The sequence below is a fragment of the Leucopleurus acutus genome (genome assembly GCF_964270905.1).
Source record: "Leucopleurus acutus genome assembly, chromosome: 3".
Taxonomy (NCBI): Eukaryota; Metazoa; Chordata; class Mammalia; order Artiodactyla; family Delphinidae; genus Leucopleurus; species Leucopleurus acutus.
In genome coordinates, this window is record NC_139145.1 from 99,282,480 (window position 1) to 99,301,496 (window position 19,017).

The 19,017-nt window shown below is 37.1% G+C and overlaps 3 protein-coding genes across 3 annotated transcripts in view; 2 read left to right on the top strand and 1 right to left on the bottom strand.

The window, feature by feature from the left end:
* Positions 1 to 7,907, top strand: part of SPATA9 (spermatogenesis associated 9) — a gene marked incomplete at its 5' end in the record, with an annotated part of 28,927 nt that extends 21,020 nt beyond the window's left edge. Inside the window, 2 exons of the mRNA XM_082836783.1 lie at positions 2,377 to 2,472; positions 7,502 to 7,907. Of these exons, the coding sequence (XP_082692909.1) occupies positions 2,377 to 2,472; positions 7,502 to 7,789 (384 nt within the window). The 3' untranslated portion in view covers positions 7,790 to 7,907. The remainder of the gene's footprint in view (positions 1 to 2,376; positions 2,473 to 7,501) is intronic.
* A 1,280-nt stretch (positions 7,908 to 9,187) lies between these two features.
* Positions 9,188 to 18,410, bottom strand: RFESD (Rieske Fe-S domain containing). Its single transcript, XM_082836784.1, has 4 exons — positions 18,310 to 18,410; positions 12,538 to 12,713; positions 12,393 to 12,427; positions 9,188 to 10,324 (listed from the first exon to the last, which is right to left on the bottom strand). The coding sequence occupies exons 2-4, from the start codon at positions 12,710 to 12,712 to the stop codon at positions 10,061 to 10,063; spliced, it is 474 nt and encodes a 157-aa protein (XP_082692910.1). The 5' UTR covers position 12,713; positions 18,310 to 18,410; the 3' UTR covers positions 9,188 to 10,060.
* A 55-nt stretch (positions 18,411 to 18,465) lies between these two features.
* SKIC3 (SKI3 subunit of superkiller complex) overlaps positions 18,466 to 19,017 on the top strand; it is a 158,311-nt gene continuing 157,759 nt past the window's right edge. Inside the window, exon 1 of the mRNA XM_082836427.1 lies at positions 18,466 to 18,577. The gene's annotated coding sequence lies outside the window, so the exon portion shown is untranslated. The remainder of the gene's footprint in view (positions 18,578 to 19,017) is intronic.

Consider the following 19,017-nt stretch of genomic DNA (forward strand, 5'->3'; position numbering starts at 1 on the left):
GTCTCTATTTTCTAAACAGTTTATAGTTTGCTTTTTTGTGATTTATCTCATTATTAGTGAAAATAAGATGAATATAGATATTTCTTTTATGAGACAAGGCAGTCAGAATTATGTGGGAGAAGTGGAACATGAAATAATGTGGGAGAAATTTAGTTAAAGATTGAAATATCCATGTATCTTATATGTTAATATTTCCAAATTCAAAAAAGAAATATATGGGTATAATGATATCAAGATACTTTTAACTTAAAATGCAAATAAAATTCATGTAATTATGAGGTTAAGCTAAAAATTTTTGAAATAGGCCAAGACAATCTAGACAAAGCCTTCCATTTTCCAAATTTCTCCTGTTTATCTCAGTTTTACCATACACTGTTCCTGCTCATAGCAAACCAAAATGAAACAGTGTGGTTTATAATGTGAAAAACATGTATTGCAAGTGAGTCATAAAATGGAAAAATGGCTACTTAGCCAGTAGCCACATAAATTTTGGAGGAAATATATTTTCTACAGGGCTGATTTATTACAGGAATAGCAAGTATTTATTAAAAGCATTAAAATGGTGAAAAAGTGACCCTTAGGCAAATACAGGTTCATCGCTGAGAAGCAAAACATATATAAAATACATATTTATTTTGAAACTCATCAATTTTAATTACTTTTAGGTGAAGGACAAAAATCTGAAAAAGAAAGATGCAGTGAAACAGAAACAGTAATTTTCCCTGCATGCAGACACCACTTTTATTTTTTATTGTTTATGGCCTACCAATTATTGACTATGGACCTTCCACTTAAACATTCATATATTCACAAACTCATGAATCTTTTACTCTACTAGGAGGCATTCTGTTGGAGCATATCTGATTTCCTTCCTGACCTCTGCTCCCTATTTATATGTTTGTCTCCTTATAGCCCAATAGTGGGATTCAATGTCAGGCTATCGTTTTGATTCTTTCAGCAAGAGGGAAAGAGCGGCAGCTGCTTCATTTCATGGAAACTCTTTCCAGAAGCCAGGAACTTCTGGGAAATTTTCCAGACTGACTTATGGAAAGAGTGGGCTGAAACTGCCCCCACCTATACCTATGTGTAGGAGTTGGTATGGCCTGAAACGTAGGGAATAAAAAGGGAAACTCCCCTTCCCCCTCCCTCCTTACCCCACCATCTCTTAGCTACTAGGCTAGATAGTATTCTTGGCTTCGGCATCCCATAAATCACTTGAGAGAAGAAGAAAATTGTGATGGGCAGTTTTGTTCTTCATCAGTAGTGACAGCAGTAAGCAAAAACTGAGTATAGTACAACAACAAGCACTTCGAACAGGACCTGGTACACAGTGCCATATAAATGTCTGTTCAATAAAATATTATCACATGTTCTTCAGAAGCACCTTTTAAAAGGCTGCAATATACCGTTGGGTGGATATAGCATAATTTACCGAGCCATTCTGCTATCATTGTTTCAGTTTTTCAGTGTTATAAATAACTTTTTAATGAACACATACATACTCTTCTTTCTAATTTGTGTGCATTTTTACTATGCATTTACATGATTTTAGGATACAGCCTGTACCTTTGGGGAGTTATTGAAGCCTCTGAGTGGCTTGGCTCTTACTGCAGAGGAGCATGGCTAACTGCCACTTCACTGCTGAATGGGAAGGGAGTGTTTTTCCTAATGTCATCATTTCATATCCTTATAGCTCAAGGCAACAGAGGTAGCCTATAAGAGAGTATAGGTCCCTTAATCTGAATATATTATACTAGTCCCTTAAACTGAATATATTATACTGTTATGTTGAGGCAGGGACACCTTCTAGAAGGTAGAAACATCTGAGAGACAAATTCTTGATTGGTGTAAACATCTGCATTCCAAAAAGCATGCTGAATATGAACACAGAGTATTTCTTGAAGCTTAATGATCATCTAAGATTAATGCCTGGCCTCCAGCATTCTCATGATTAACATTTCCAAGCAGGTCATTAATCTCCAGGAAACGCTCGGTATTTTGATTGCTGTTTGCTTAATTGAAGAGGTGAAGAATTTAGTAAAGGATGACTACATTAATTTGGACAAAGACTGTTTTTCTAACAGGCACAGCGGCACCCCCTAGTGAGCACACTTGGTAAATGTAAGAAAGTTAAAGTAATTCAGATTTTGGAAATGCAAGGTTTTTTATAGATTTGTCATAGATTTAAGTTAGCAAAAGAAAGTATCTTTTTGTAAAGGAGAAAAACAATATATTTTCAGGATGTGAGAAAACTCAGAACTAAAGTAGATGACTTTATAAATATTTGTATTCTCATTTTACAATAACATTGTAAAATTTAACATTGTAACGTTGAAAATTTTTTGTTTTAATAAGAAAACTCTTTCGTTTTTTCAGGTCAGAAACGGATCTTTGTTTGAAATCATTTCTTTCCCAGCAAAGACTGCTTTAACTAGCATAATGTATGCTTCATACGCAGCACTCATTTATTTGGTAAGTTAATAAAATTATTAGAATCTAGAAATAAATATACTTATTTTATGTAAAGATATACTGTATAAACTGTATAAACCAAGGTATTTAAATTCTCTTGTTACACAGAATAATTTTACATTAAAAAATTACATTTCTAAGGAGCCAAGTCAATCCACCAAAAACTAAGTTGCTTAGATAACTAAACTTATTTTATTTTTATAAAACATATTACTATTTGCTCAAAACATTTTGGTTTTGCTTTCATTTAGCTACAGTTGTTTTGTTCCAGCCATTGTGCCATGGTTGGTTAAAGTTCACTATTCTGTCTTTTGAATTCCAAAAGTGTTCATTAAAAAGCATGACAAAAATATAAAGAATATTATAAATTATAAGGGTTATTTTCTTTTAATCCACTGCCATTTATACTTATCTTTAATTTTTTAAAAATGTACAACATACAAAGAGAAAAGTACACACCTTGGTGAATTATCAGAAAATTTATTAATCTGTGTATCACACAGGTCAAGAAACAAAACATTATACCATCATGTTAGAAGACTCTTTCTTGCACCCCTCACAATCACTAACCTCTTTTTTTTTAAAATTAGTTAATTTTATTTATTTATTTTTGGTTGTGTTGGGTCTTTGTTGCTGCGTGCAGGCTTTCTCTAGTTGCAGTGAACAGGGGCTACTCTTCGTTGTGGTGTGCAGGCTTCTCATTGTGGTGGCTTCTCGTTGTGGTGCACAGGCTCTAGGCACACGGGCTTCAGTAGTTGCAGCACACAGGCTCAGTAGTTGTGGCTCACGGGCTCTAGAGCGCAGGCTCAGTAGTTGTGGCGCACGGGCTTAGTTGCTCCATGGCATGTGGGATCTTCCTGGACCAGGGCTCAAACCCATGTCCCCTGCATTGGCAGGCGGATTTTCAACCACTGCACCACCAGGGAAGCCCCACTAACCTCTTCTGTAAAGGCAACCACTATTTTGACTTCTAATACCATAGTCAGTTTTGAGTTGTATATAAATGAAATCATATACTATATTTTCTTTTGTATTTGTCGTTTTGCTTAACATTATCATTGTGAGATTTGTTGCCTGTAACAGTAGTTTGTTGATTGCCATTGCTGTGTAGTATTCCATTGATTGAATATATAGCTATTTATCCATTCTATTTTTGAATATTTAGATTATTTACAACTTTGTCTATTGTGAATAATGTTGCTATGAATATTCTTGTACATATGTTTTGGTGAAATTGCTGGACTGTAGAATTTGCATATGTTCATCTCTAGCAGATATTGCCAAAGTTTTCCAAAATGGTTTCAACAATTCATCCTGGCAGATTATTAATCCTAGTTGCCCTGTATCATCACTGACACTTGGTATTGTCAATCTTTTCCAGTATAGCCGTTCTTGTGGGTATGTAGTACTATCACATTGTGGTTTTAATCTGCATTTTCTTGATTGTTAATGAGATTGAATACTTTTATACAGTAATTGGACATTTGGATATCCTCTTCTGTTAATTTCTGTTAGTCTCTTCTCATTTTCCTCCTTGGAGTTGTCCATTGTTTTATTATCAAATTGTACTTCTAACTATATTACTAGAACAAGCCCTTTTTTGGCTGAATATGGGCAGAGTTATTTTGTGACTAGCCTTTCACTTTCAGCAATGTCTTTTAAAACAGAAGTTCTTAATTTTAATGTAGCCCAATTTATTAATCTTTATGTTAAGTGCTTTTTATGTCTTAATTAGGGAATCTTGACGTACATCCTAGGTCCTGAAACTACTCCCTCTGATATATCCTGGGAGCTTTGTTATTTTGCCTTTCACTTTTAGATTACATCTGGAATTGGTATGAGGTAAGGGTAAAATTTTTCCTCCATTGGTATCCAGTTGATCCAACTCAATTTATTGGGGAAAAAAAAACCTTTTCCTATTGCCCCAGAACACCTCTTTTTTAATAAATCAAATGTCCTTCTAGTCAGTTGATCTGTTTGTCTTCTTGCACCAATTCAACACTATATTATTTACAGGAGTTTTACAATAAGTCTTGATAACTGGTAGAATTTCTTTTTCCAATCTATGAACATGGTGTATTCCTCTATTTATTTAGATCTTCTTTAATTTCTCTTAATAATTTTATGGCTTTTTTTGTTAGAGGTCTTTTACATATTTGTTAATATTTTTGATATTGAAACACACAATAATAAAGATTAAAATTTCCCCATAATCCATAGATTCAGTGCAGTCCCAATTAAAATCTGAGCAGGTGTATATGTGTACATTGACTAGTTTATTCTAAAATTTATAGGGAAATGCAAATGGTAAAGAATAGCCAAGACATCCTTGAAAAAAAAACAAAGTAAAAGAACTTTTTAAACATATTTACAGTTTCAAATACTCTGAATTTATCGAATAAAAAATGTTGCAAGTCTTTTGAATTTTTGAGAAATGCTCAGTATCTTAAATGTGAATCTCATACAGAATTGATGCAAATACATTGCAGAAAATGGGTGGGGTGAAACAGCTATGGTGAAACTAAAACAAACTAGATTAAAAACCAAAATTTCTCTAATTTTTCAAAGGCTTTTGAGATCATCCTACATGATTTGTCATGCTATAAACTTTCTAAGTAGGTAATAGAAACCATTTTTTGGTGACCTCTGATAATTGGTCATATATGCATCCAAGATGTAGGAAAGGTCAGGGCTAGAATTACGGTTTTGAAGGCAAATAACATATATGTTGGAAGTTAGTGCCCTGTGAGTGGAACCATGCCAAGTGAAAAGAGTAGAAAGTCGACAGAAATGTGAAGAACAGCTTACATTTAAGGTAAACTAAGAAGAAATCCATGAAGGAGACAAAGGACCAATAATTAGAAAAGTAGGAAGTGAATCAGGAGAAACACTGGCAAGGAAGTAGAGACTTAGGAAGTTGTGAGTGGTTAAGTGTCACATACAAGCAGAAAAAGTCAAGTAAAGTGCAGATCTGAAAAGTGTCCATTAGATCTAGTAGTAAAGATGTTGGAATTAACCATCTTGAGAACTATTTCAGTGGTGTGATGGGATAAGGAAGACAGAAATAAGCAGGAAGAGTGAAGAGATGATAAAATGGAAATCATGAATGTCGGCCCTGGTGTGATGAAGAAAAGAGTGTGTGTAGCAGTCAAGAGGGACACAGAGCCAGAGTGATTTTTAATTTTTAAATTTTAGGATAGAAGATACTTCAGCATGTTACAGGTTGCAGGGGAGGAGCTAGTCAAGAATGAGAGGTTGAAGAAGCAGGGAATAATTGATAGACAAAATGGTAGAGTATAGGTTAAAAGCAAAGATAGAGAGATGCTGACCTTGGTCAGGACCCTTCATTTTCTGAGACTTGGACAGAATTGGTTAGAATGGGCACAGATAAAATGTTGTAAGTGAGGGAAGAAGAAATGTATCAAATAGGATAGGGCTTCCCAACCTTTTTTCACAGCATGGCATACATAGAAAATGATCATATTTGTGATAAATGGCTAAAGCTGTTTGCATCTGGAAGTGATGGACCTCAAGGTTTATAGCTCTAGATTTGGGTATACTCAGATACAAGTAACAAAAAATACCTGAGAATACCTTAATCAATACAGACATTTAAATATCTCTCTTAATTAGAAGTCTGGAGTTAGGCAGTTCCCGGGTTTGTACAGTGTATCTACAATGTCATCATGAACCCAGGGCCCTTCCATCTTTCTCTTTGGCTATCCTGTTTGTTGTTTTTGGTCCTTAGGTTTGTTGCCTCATGCTCAGGCCTTATATCCATATCAGTGTCCGAAGCAAGAGGGAGGAGATAGTAGAGGCAAAAGACAGAGTCTTTTTTATATAAAAGCAGGAAGAACTCTTCCAAAGATCCTATCTTCCTCCACAGCAGACATTTTTTTTAGTTGGCCAGAACAGGGTCACATTGCCATACAGTAACACAGGGAAGTGAAGGAAAGCATCTGGTGTCCGCCCATTCTATAGTGGGAGACAGGCAAGAAAAGAGGAGGAAGGAGGTCAGGAAAAAAAAGGCTATCCAAGCCAAGGCCCTGAATCCTTTCTCTGTTACCCTCTTCAGAAAAACCTTCTAAACATTTATAGCCTATTATGTCACCTGGGAGGCATCTCTTTGGTAAAATAAGCTAGTTTAGGTGTTTTCATATTTTATACATTTTATTATTCTTGTTGCTTGCCTTAAATACTTGGCATCATCATCTTCATCAGTAAACTTATAGGTTTAACAGATACAGCTCTTAGTGATTCTCAGTTTTTGAAGTTATTTTTCTCTGTGTGCTTTGTTTTGACACACTAAGTACTGAATGGCATTTTTTGAGGGAAAATGGATCACAAGTTTGCTTATAAATCACTGATCCATTAACTTACTAAATTCTTACCAAAATGTTTATGCCCTTCCAATTGCATACAGTTGGTATAAGCAAAGTCTAGGGGGGAAAAAGTAAAAACAAAAAACCTACTTTGAGATATTAACATGTTTGAGGACAAATTCCATCTCTCAGAAAATGTTTCAGAAAAGTTTCATTTAAATAAATCAGAGAATAAAGATGTAAAACATCTAATGAATTGGGGAAAATATAAAGCATGTCTTTATTAAAGCATACTATGTTTTAATTTTCTTTCTAGATTATGGTGTATTTATAATAAGGAATCAATCTCCTCATGTTTATCATGTGCCAGGGGTACCTGGAAGAAAGCGCTTAGATGTTTTAAAAAATATTTATTTATTTATTTGAGTGCGCCAGGTTTTAGTTGCAGCATGCAGGATCTTCGTTGCAGCACGTGGGATCTTTAGTTGCAGCATGCGGGATCTACTTCGTTGACCAGGGATGGAACCTGGGCCCCCTGCATTGGGAGCACAGAGTCTTAACCTCTGGACCACCAGGGAAGTCCCAAAAGTGCTTCTTTCTTAGAATATACAGATTGATGACTTTATGTTAAACGTTTTATTGGATTTTTATCTGTAAGTTTAGTAGCTTAAAAAGAAACCTTACTTAAAATTTTTTATTATTATTAGACAGTCTGTGTTAATGCTGTGCTGGAGAAGGTAATGACAATTTTCCAAGAAGAAGAATCCATAAGGCAAAACAGAGGGGAGAGTGAAAATCTTCGAAAAGCCTTTTCCGAGCCTGTGCTTTCTGAGCCTCTGTTTCCTGAAGGTGAAATCAAAGCAAAACCTTACAGGTCATTACCGGAGAAGCTGGAGAATATTTCAGATCGCCCCAGACTTCCTGCTAATAAGTTGAGGAATAAGATCCAGGTTTTACATTCTGTGTTTGACCCATCAACTGAAATGAATGAATGAGCAAATCTGAACTGAAATATCACTGAACAGAGCTTAAGAGTTATCTAATGACATTGCATCTGACAAAACTAGGAAACTAGTTTTCATATTCTAACTGCTCTGCTTTGAAAAAATAAAAACGGTCGGGGGGACTACTGCTAAAATGTCATTCTCAAGTATTCATATGGTGGAGAAAATAAAATGAATCGATGTAGTATATATGACTATGGATATTTTTTAATGAACCAGAAAATTGGTGGGTTAGACGCTATGCTATGGTTTATAATATGGGCATGTTTATAATACATTTATGTTTTTATTAGAGACTCATTTAGAGTATCTCTCCAATTACTTATCTGGGAGGGGAAAAAACCCTCCCTGTTAAAATGCTACATATGTTTTTCAGAGATAATAAAAGGATATATATATTTTCTATCTACAGGCTGTATAGTTTCAGTCTGCCTATTATCAGTTATTTTAAAACTCATCTGTAAAGTTATGAAGAACTTGTAATTCATAGATGTAAATTTATAAAACAAAATATTGTTTACAAATCTGATGAGGTCTGTATATGAGAGCAAGACATGACATGACGTTTTTAATTTCCACATCTAGAGGAACAAATTAAGAACCAGAAGCCAAGTCCATATTACTCATTGTTGCCACTGGATCCTGAGAAAAAAGGCTTGTGATTGGCCCTGCAAACCAGGGTCCTGGTGTTGCCTGCAGGAGGTACTTTGGTTTCCTCCATGCATTTTAAAATCTGGACACATGTTAAGTCACTGGAGGATTAGCACCTGATATAATAGGCTGGGATGTACCCATCCCAGAGATGGCACATTTTCTGTACCTGATGAGTAGCTGCTGCCAAAAATAGTATTTATAAAAAGCCCAGCCCTGGCTCATTAGTCGTCTAATGAATAGCAAGTGTTGGAATATGGGTAGCATGTAGCAATACATCAGAAAGAAAATGTAATAATATGTAGCAAAGGGCTCTGTAAGCACAACCTTAATGATACATACCTTATTCACTTATTTCAATAATAACCAAGAGAAAGGATCCAGGTGGGCCCCTTAGAATACTAAGCCTTAATTCAGTCCTACGTCACTAAGAAGATTACTGTGGTTTGAAACTAAGTTCCAATTTTGACAAACAGCTTTTCTCACTCCGAATTGATAATCTGTGCATCCTAGTTCCTTCTGGTCCCACCTACTCTTACATTCTACTATGTGCTGCTGAGTTTTAGATGATCAGTACCCAGGGTTTTATAGTACAGTGTGGGCACGACGCAACCAGAACAGCGTTGGCCATAAATAACTGGCATAGAAAAAGCAGGGTGAACCAACTTAATATCAACCCTGCCTATGAACTCAGAAGACTCTGAGAAACAACACCCTATATCTCTTCTCTCTATAACATTTACATGAAACACTTAGTTGTACATACATGCACAAAATTCTATAAAAATAAAATTAAAAAAACTTTATTTGAAAATTTCATATAAGCATTCAAAGTACTTTGGTTCGCTGAAACTTTCACATCTCTTATGGCTGGGGAGCAGCTGTATCTTCCTTACTTTGAAACTGTCTGCCTTGACTGGAGAGAAACGGAGCCAAAGTTTACTTGGTTTTGATGTCAGGCAAATTAAGGTTCTTGTTTTTAAATTCAGCATGTAAACTGATCCCATTTTGGGAGGTATTTTTTAAGTGTAAATGGTCTGCTATATATTTGGAAAAACTGAACAGTTAAGATTTAAGTATTTCAGTGTGTTTAAATTTTACCTAAAAAAAATTATAACGATCAGTAGGGGAGGTGGTGAATACATGCATCAATGAAACAAGAATGGAAGAATGCTGGTGATTGTTGAAGGTGGGTGGTGGAGGTTTATTATTCTGTTTACTTTGTATACATTAAAATTTTTCCATGATAAACTCTGCTATATCAAGTAGGGATTTTCCCCTAAGTTTTTCTTAGTAGATCTAATTTTTTTAACCTTTCTTCACTTTGGTTATTCTAAATTATTTTCATCCTTCTTAAAATGCATATTCTAAACCTATAACCTTCAGGTTCCAATCAATCCAGAGGATTGGCTAAAATGTATTCTATACATCCTGATGATGATCCTTACATCACACTAAGTACATGTGCTTTGAACCTTTCATTTATATGATTGATAAAGATAATAAATGTGCCTATTTTGGAAAAAGTTAATCATCTTTGGTATTGAAGCAAGGTTATTCTAAAAATACTTTCAAAACATACACAACATTTTTCATTGCCATAAAATTTTATCAGGAAGAACTCTGAATTACTTTGAAGATTCCAGTGGCATAAAAATCAGAGTCACACCTAAAAGGCTCGTTAGAAAGAGTCACATAAATACTCCCATTGTCCACTGTCACCGTGTGAATCCTTTGCTTTATTCCTTTGGAGCACCACTTGGGTTTTGCTGATGGATCTTTAGGGTTTATAGACTGATACAGTCCTTCTCCTGTGGCCAAAGTAATTTTGTATTTATGCCAGGGGCAAACTATACATGGTCGTCCATCAAATTCCTGGGGAAAGAAATAATTGATTTTATAATATGACATTTCCAATGCTGACAATAAACCTCAGGCTCAGAACAGAATCTACTGCAGAAGAACCAGGTTAAAAAACAGGCTTCTCTTTTTCCCTGCCATTTACAAATTATTCAGCATAAGGCAGAATCTAATCTTAGCAGTCATCAAGTTCCTTTTGCAGCTGATAAGAAACCCAGTTTGTTAGAGCTCTATCAGAAGGTAACTAGCTCAGGCAACTACACCATGTGACTGCAGTGTGTTGTTATCTGTTAGATATTAATGTCACTTTCTTGACAGAAATAGGGAAAGGGCTTCCAGTGCTTCCAAACGAATTTTCACTAGCTGGTGGAAGAATGGTAAGCTTCAGATATAATTTCAAGAGAGGTTACTAAAGGCATAAGTGCATATGTTAACTGAAGAGCAATTTATGATCCAAAGTAGTTAATTCCCAACTTTTAACTGTCTTAAAGCAGTGCTTCTAAAATTTTAAAAAGCATGGGAATCACCTGGATCTTGTTTAAAGGCAGCTCTTGTTTAAGTTCCATAGTCCAAGAGCAGGGCACAATATTCTGCATTTTTAAGACACTCCCAGGTGTCACCAGTGTTGATGGTCTATGGACCACACTTTGAGTAGCAAGGTCTTTCAGCTCTCATTATGGTCTGAAACTGAGGGAAATTCTTCCACGCTATCATCCAGATGCTTACATTTTATCTCTACACCAGAAGTGCAGAAATGCTGTTTTGTACCACCCTCCCCTGACAGAACCGTCAGCAAACAACAGTTTCATAATTCATAATTTAAACTCACATGTTTTAACATGAGGACAGGTGTGGAACTAGGTAGATATGAAGTGTAGAGAGAGTGGAACACTAAATTTAAGCATGTACTTTGTACCAGTCAGAGAGATAGAGATAGTGAGGGGAGAGGGAGAAGGGGAGAGAGAGAAGTTTCATGAAGTAGAAAACAGGAAATTAGGCAGCTGGTTTGAGAATGCAAGGAAGTAAGACATTGCCCCCATTCCTCAGTTAAGCCTTCACAGTGTTACTTCTTTCTTAAAATATATATTTTTATACCTTTATTAAATCATAAAAGTAATATATACACATTGGAAAAATTCAAACTATGTAGAAGTGTATAAAGTAAAAAGTGAATGTTATTTTTTATTTTTAAAAAATGGGATCTCATTAGACCTATTATTCTACAACTTGCCTTTTTCACTCAAAAATATATTGTTGACAACCCATGCCTCATTAATTTAATGGTTGTATACTATTCCATAGCATGGCTATTCATAATTTAAACTGTTTCCTATTGTTAAAACATTTAGATTTCCTTCAACTTTTCGCTACACTGAACCTCTCCTATATATATATGTGTGTGTGTGTATACTCTAGTATATATACATATACTAAAGTATATATATATATATATATACTTTAATATATGTATAGTGTATATATATATATACACTTTAGTATATATATAGGTAAGTGTATATATACTTAAACATTTGTGCAATAATACGCAGGGTAGATCTCTCGGAGTATATTTGCTAGGTCAGAAGACAGGCATATTTTTCATATTTACCTATAAAATGGTTTTCTTTACATTGTAGTGTTGTGAATTCCTAGAATATTGGTAATTGTACTCAAAGCATTAAAATATAGTTCAAGGGCTTCCCTGGTGGTGCAGTGGTTGAGAGTCCGCCTGCCGATGCAGGGGACACAGGTTCGTGCCCCGGTCCAGGAGGATCCCACATCCACGGAGCGGCTGGGCTCGTGAGCCATGGCCGCTGAGCCTATGCGTCCGGAGCCTGTGCTCCGCAACAGGAGAGGCCACAACAGTGAGAGGCCCACATACCGCAAAAAAATAAATAAATAAAATAAAATGTGTGTGTGTGTGTGTATATATATATATATATATATATATATATATATATATATATATATATATATAGTTCAAACCCAAATATAAATTATTTTTGAATAGAGACTGTAAATATAGTAAGAATATAAATAGGAAACATCTGAGTTTGTTGAGAATAGATTTAATTTTACATACCTCTATTTCTCCTAAATGTAAAGGTCCTCCTGAGTCTGCAAAGGAATTGAATATTACATCTAGTCACTAAAAAAAAAAATGAAATTTTGAAGTTTCGTGGATAGTAAACAAATACAAGGTTTACAAATGAAAAATAAAATCTTACGGTAACAGCGAATATCCATAGCATGATATTCTCCTCTGTGGTAGAAAATGACCACTTCTCTATCATGGACAACAGCTGTCATTCTTTCAGATTTTTTAAGATCTTCTTCTCTGCCAACACAGACAGAAGAATATTTCTTCGTTTCAGGATCTTGCTCAGAGCCATCAGGATCCATGCTAGTTGAACAACAACAAACCACAAACAAAAAAAGAAAGAAAAAAAATTACAGGTGGTCTTCACTAGTTCCACTACACTTGACTCACAGAGATAATCATATCATAAGAGAAGACTTATTTCTCTGAGGCTGATGGAGGTACTTTTTTGTAGCTATATAAAATAAAAAATAAATACTGGATTATAGTTAGTCATGATTGTCAGCTAGAGCTCTTAAAACTTGCCAAAATTAGGGAGGACTGCCTACTTTGAGGCTGGACTAGTACTTGATTCACTTCATTGCATTAGATATTTCAGAACAGATATATAAGATACAGACACTAAAGTATCACTGTCCTTTTATTCCCTCTCAAATTCAGTGGTAAACAACATCTGCGTATTATCCATGTTGTTTTCAGCTTCCGCTGAAGGTAGGATTTTTCAATAGTCTGAATAGTCTTGGACCCCTTGGTTGACGTGGCTCACTTGGTTTTGCCTAGAGTGGGCAGCCAGCTCTTATAGATCCACCAAGTAACTGTGTTCTAGTGGAAGGGGGTAAGTGTAAATGGATGTCTTCCATTTTCTTAACTCACACAGAAAATGTCATTACTTTCTTCTGTCTTATTTGGGCATTCAAAAAGATGACTTTCTCCTCAATTAATTTATAGAAGTATATAAATTTTAGAGAAGTGGTAGGTATTCTAAATATAATTTTTTCTTAGCACAGATATTCAGCCTATTTCTTTGAAAGCAACCCTTTCAAAGAGACTTCTGTGTACTTTAAGAACATAGCCATAGTCTGTTAATTCCATAAGAAAGAAACATCAAGATATATCATTGTCAGGCATTTAAGGCCCCATGTAGAGGATTTTCCCAAGGGCCTCCCATATGAGGGTATTTAAGTTTTTTTCCTGTGATAGTTTCTGAATAAAACTATATATCCTGTTTTGCCAAGAATTTCTATATTTGTTCTTTCTCCACTTCTAATTCGAAATCTGTCCTATTATTCCTATCCTCTTTTCATTAGGGTTGCTATCCCAAAGTTTCTGGAAACATTCCTGCTTTTTCTCCCTATCTCAGGAGAGAGATTGTGGTGGTCCAGAACTTTCAAAAAGTGTAAAGAACCGTGTATCTTAGGATTCACAAAGAGCTTTCTCCCTTAGGCAAGAGTATATTTTGAATCTTTGCATGTAATGCAATAAAAATCACAAGACAAAAATTGAGGCCACTCAAAGGGTTGTGCTTTTTCCTTTATCTCCTAATAACTGGAGCAAGGGTTAACAATGCAAACTTCAGTGTACAAATTTGACATCTCTGTTATTTCCTAAACCTGATTTGTGTAATGCTTTCCTTTATACATTGAATTCAAAGCTCCTTCCTCTCCCCAGTAAGAAAAGTGAGTGAGGCACAAGAGGCTGGGCTCGTGAACTACAGTGAAGGAGCAACAGAACAGAAATAAAGGATAGCTCCCAGGTTTTAGGTTTGTGCACCTCCATGGTTTGTGAATGTGATTGGGAAGACTGAGAAAGGAATGATATTTTGCAGGAAGGGAAGAATCAGGAACTAGTTACATTTTGCACATAGTGAGTTTGAGGTACTTAAAAGACATCCGGGGAGATATCAAGTCGAAAGTCAGATATATGAGACTAGCATTGAGAATCAGTAAAGATATAAATTTGGGAGTTTTCAAATTACAGAATTCAACAGAATCACTTGGAGTGGGAGTATCAATAGGGAATAAGGTCTAATGCAATTCTTGAAGTACATCCAACATTTAGAGTTTCTGGGTTAGCCATGGCTGACCAGAGGCTGGATTACAACATCTCTAAATGGTTACCTGGTTTTACTTGATTTTGGCAGGCACTCAAAGTACACAAATTACTCAGGTGGTAACATTTACTCCACACCGTTGGATGTGCAGCCTTTATCACATTTTGTGACAGAACAGACAGAGGGGCAACAATGATAAGAAAAATGGGAACAGACAGATGAACTGAAAAGAGAAGAGGGGGAAATTGGCTAAAGAACAAGAAAAATATGGACTATGAAACACATATAACTGACAAAGGACTAAGATTCAGAATATATGAAGAACTCCTATAAACAAGTAAGAAAATGCCAAATAGCCATTACAAAAATAGGCAGAAGACGTGAAAAAATATTTCACAGATGAGGAACTTTGAATGGCTAGTAATCACATGTAAAGATGCTCAACCTCATTAGTAGGAAAATGCAAAAGAAATGTAAAGCAAAGTCAAAATAGGATACTATTTTCTACCAACAGACTGGCAAAAACGTATAACAAGTATTGGTGAGCATATGGAGCAACTGATGTAGTGATGACATAAATTAGAGTTGCGACAGTCTGGCGTTACCTAGTAAAGCTGAACATATTCATGACCCAGTAATCCCACTGCAGGTGTATTCCAGAGAAGTGTGCACAGGTACACCAGGAGACATGCACAAGAATGGTTATAACAGCAAAAGACAGGAAACAACTCAAAATCCATCAACAGTAGAATGGATAATTTTTATACTCATTCAATGCAATGCTGTTTAGCAGTGAAAAATGTATGGCTACGTCAAGCTGGATTAATTTCAAAAACGTAACTTCAAATGAAAAATATTTTAAGAATTCAGAGTATGCTTCCATTTTTATCAAATGGAAAAAGGGGCAAAACTAAATATATTATTCATGGATAAATGTATATAGGGAAAACTTACAAAGAAAAGCAAGGGGATAATAAACACAAATTTTCTTAAATGTCAATATATTACATTTAGTCTTATATTTAAAATTACTTTTTTTCAATATTTGTATCCTACTTTATATTTATGTAGCAAATGATCCAAAATCCAAGAAAAGGGATAAAATGGTACTTTCTATCCTCAGAGAATGTGCCTGTACATAGGTCATGAATGGACTATTTGAAAGTTTTGTACAGCTTATTTCAAGACTTGCCACTACAGGAGGAAATAAATGAATAGTTCTCTTACTTTTTTTTTTTCCAGGCAAAAACTGGAAAAGAAATACTAGTATCAAGCCAGTAACAAAACACATGAGATGTGGAGTAGCATCAGAAGTTAATTAAGTTCTACCCAACTCCCAAATATATGAGAACCAAACATTATCCTTCCTCGTTTAAGTCTCTTAGAACATAAAGTCTTGCAGGGTGTTCCCCCAACCGAGGAAAACGGTAGGCAACTTTGCAGAGGCTGATAAGAAATGAGCAGAGAAAGCTGGGGCTAAACGATAAAGATTTCAGAGAAATATGATTAGTTTTGCATTTTGCTTAGGAAAGTATTATCTCATCCTTCAAATAATTGTTCCCTCTAAGTATCATAGGTGGTTCTATTTATTAATGATATCTGGTGACTGTTTATAATTAACACCCATATTATTCTTAAATATTGTGAATATCACAGTCCATTCATACAACGAGTCAGTGTGTTCACCTTAATTACTGTTACTCTGATGCACTATTCATAAGCTCCCACACATTTCCTCTGTTTTGAGTCAATTTTAAGATAGAATCTTTTTTTATTTTTATTTTTTATAAATAAATTTATTTATGGCTGTGTTGGGTCTTTGTTGCTGCACACGGGCTTTCTCTAGTTGCGGCAAGCAGGGGCTACTCTTTGTTGCGGTGTGTGGGCTTCTCATTGCTGTGGCTTCTCGTGTGGAGCACGGGCTCTAGGCACACAGGCTCCACTAGCTGTGATGCGTGGGCTCAGTAGTTGTGGCTCGCAGGCTCTAGAGCGCAGGCTCAGTAGTTGTGGCACACGGGCTTAGTTGCTCCGCAGCATGTGGGATGTTCCTGGACCAGGGCTTGAACCCATGTCCCCTACATTGGCAGGCGGATTCTTAACCACTGCACCACCAGGGAAGTCCCTAAGATAGTAGAATCTTAACAGAATAAAAAGAAAGTGAAAAATTAAACGGCTTACCCAGTATGGGAGCCAGATTAAGAAAACTGCCTTCTGAAATGTTGAGCCATTTTATTCCACAGTTCTCTTCAAGAAATATTTTTTGGCCTGTGCCTAAAATTAGGTTTCTAAAGGTGCTAACACCACATAAAATTACAAATTAGCTAAATGGATCCTCTGTCTCTATTAGATACCTTTCCAGCATAGGGAATCTATCCAGGTTGAATTTTTAAAAAGCATAACTTAAGTTTCTAGAAGGCAGTGGGACAAAAGAAACATGAAATTAAAGGAATTTGTTATTCTTTTTGAGCACAAAAGCACAAAGTTGCTTTTACTGAGTCTGGGGACTTGGCCTACACGTTATCAGAATGCATAGCTCCAGGGTGACACCCTTGCTTTTAGGTTCAGAGAAGAGAAATGCCTTAGTTTTATATTGCTTTGGATGGCAGAATAATAACAGATAAAACTAGCTATCCTTCAGTGAGTGCCAAGTGCGTGGACTCTTTGCATAGATGAATTCATTAATTCTCAGAAAAATGCCTATCTTCCAGATGAGGAAACTAAGGGTAAAGGACCTTCTTTAACAAAAGCTTGCCCAAACTCACAAAATAGCAGTGAAGATTCAAACCGAGATATTATGAATCTAAACTTTGTGCACACTGATATATAAATCTTAACATTTTATCTAAGTAGCATCCACGGATTTATAAAAATAGGTGGCCTGCGGGTAAACTATCTTGAAGGTACAAAACCTTTTAGTAAAGATATGTGTGTGTATACACCATATATATATCCGAAGATGATGGTCCTGTGCAAGAGTCGTGTCAACAAATGTTTAAAACAGAATACTTCCCTAATAATTTAGTCAAGTTGCGCAGCCACCCTGGACCTACTGTCGTCTGTGATATTAGAGACCTTTGAGCACCAGGTGCGCTCACCTGGGTTCAAATCCCGGCTCTGCGTGACTTGGGAGAAGTCGCCTAATTTCGCTGCGCTTCAGGTGAGCAGCTATAAGAAACCCCTGCACATAGGGCGGTGGTGAGGGATAAATGCCTCTCCATAGTCAAGTGTCTAGAGTAGGGCCGGAGCGTGAGAAACGCTGCGATCACGGTTGCGGCCATTTCTAAGGGCTGCAAGCTCTGACAGCTTATGAGCGAGGACTTCAAGCTGTGTTTAACGTTTGAGTAAAGACGGCCTGCAGTTCTCAGACCGACCGGCGCTGAAAAACCGCAGAGACAGCCCGAGCGTGGCTGTCCAGATGTGGCTGATCGTTCCGCCTGCAGACTTCAGGAGACGGATAACTAGGACGGCTGGGGCTGCAGAAACCCTGGAGCAGTTTTTACGAGTGAGAGAGCACAAATGCCAGGAAAGCTTGTTAAAAAAGGCCCACGGAGGCGGCAGGTCCAGGGTGCGGCTCAGACTCGACGGTGAACAAGCGCGGTGACCCCGCAGTGCACGGGCGGAAGCCTGCGCTGGGGTTAACGGTTAAGGAACGCGGCATCGAGGCCGGCAGAGCTGCAGTGCTCAGAATGGCCGGGAGCAAAGGCCACACAACACCCGCCCTCGCCTGCTCCAACTCGCCGCCGCCGCCGGAAGCCCGAGCCCGGGCCCGCCGTCCGGCCGGAAGCAGCCAGCCTCGTGAGCCCCGCCCGGCGTCCGGCCGCCCAACCCCGCGGCCAGAACAGAACTTACCTGCCTCAAGTCACCTGCTCCACCTCCGCGAGACCCGGCTGCAGCGCCCCCGCGTGAGGCTACTGAGCCAGCCAGGGCTCCGGCCACCGCGTGGAGCTCCGCGGGGCGGAGCGGGACGAAGCTGCCCACGTGACCCGAGCGCGCGTGACCCCGCCCCCGGGACGGCATCTGGGGTTCAGCTGGCCGACGACCCCACCTGACAGCGGCCGCCAACCACCCGCGCTCCGCCGGGACCTCCGAACTGACAGTCTTATCGTGTTTGACAAACGTAGGTGCCATCAGTTTATTTTTAGATGTTTGTTGAGCTCACCACGTTTATCCAGACTTTAAACTCACTCAGGGGTCTTATAGGAATTTAGCTTATAAAAATATTTACCAAAGTTCGTCACGATGCATATAATCTATGTATAAAGATGTTTATTGCAAGGAAAGAGTGACAGTAGCTCAACTGGGCATCAACAGGGAAGTGGTTAAATAAAATACAGTGTAGACATGTGAGTTACTTTGTAGCCACATACTCAAGAGCACATTGGAATGTGCTTTCTTTGGTGTAAATAAAAATTATTTCTCGAGATACAAATATGTAGATATATACATAAGCTTTAAAAAAATTAAGAGTGGTTACCTGGGGGAGATGGGTTTCACTTTCAGTTTTTGAACTTTGCAACTTTGTTTTTTCTCTTTATACTTCTCTGAGAAAAAAACAAA

Bases quoted from the DNA above. Each gene is read 5' to 3' on its own strand.
- RFESD (XM_082836784.1), bottom strand. From the start codon at position 12,712: ATGGATCCTGATGGCTCTGAGCAAGATCCTGAAACGAAGAAATATTCT. The intron at 12,428-12,537 runs GTAAGATTTTAT...ATTCCTTTGCAG, and splicing joins TATGGATATTCGCTGTTACC to ACTCAGGAGGACCTTTACAT. The intron at 10,325-12,392 runs GTATGTAAAATT...TTCTTTCCCCAG, and splicing joins TACATTTAGGAGAAATAGAG to GAATTTGATGGACGACCATG.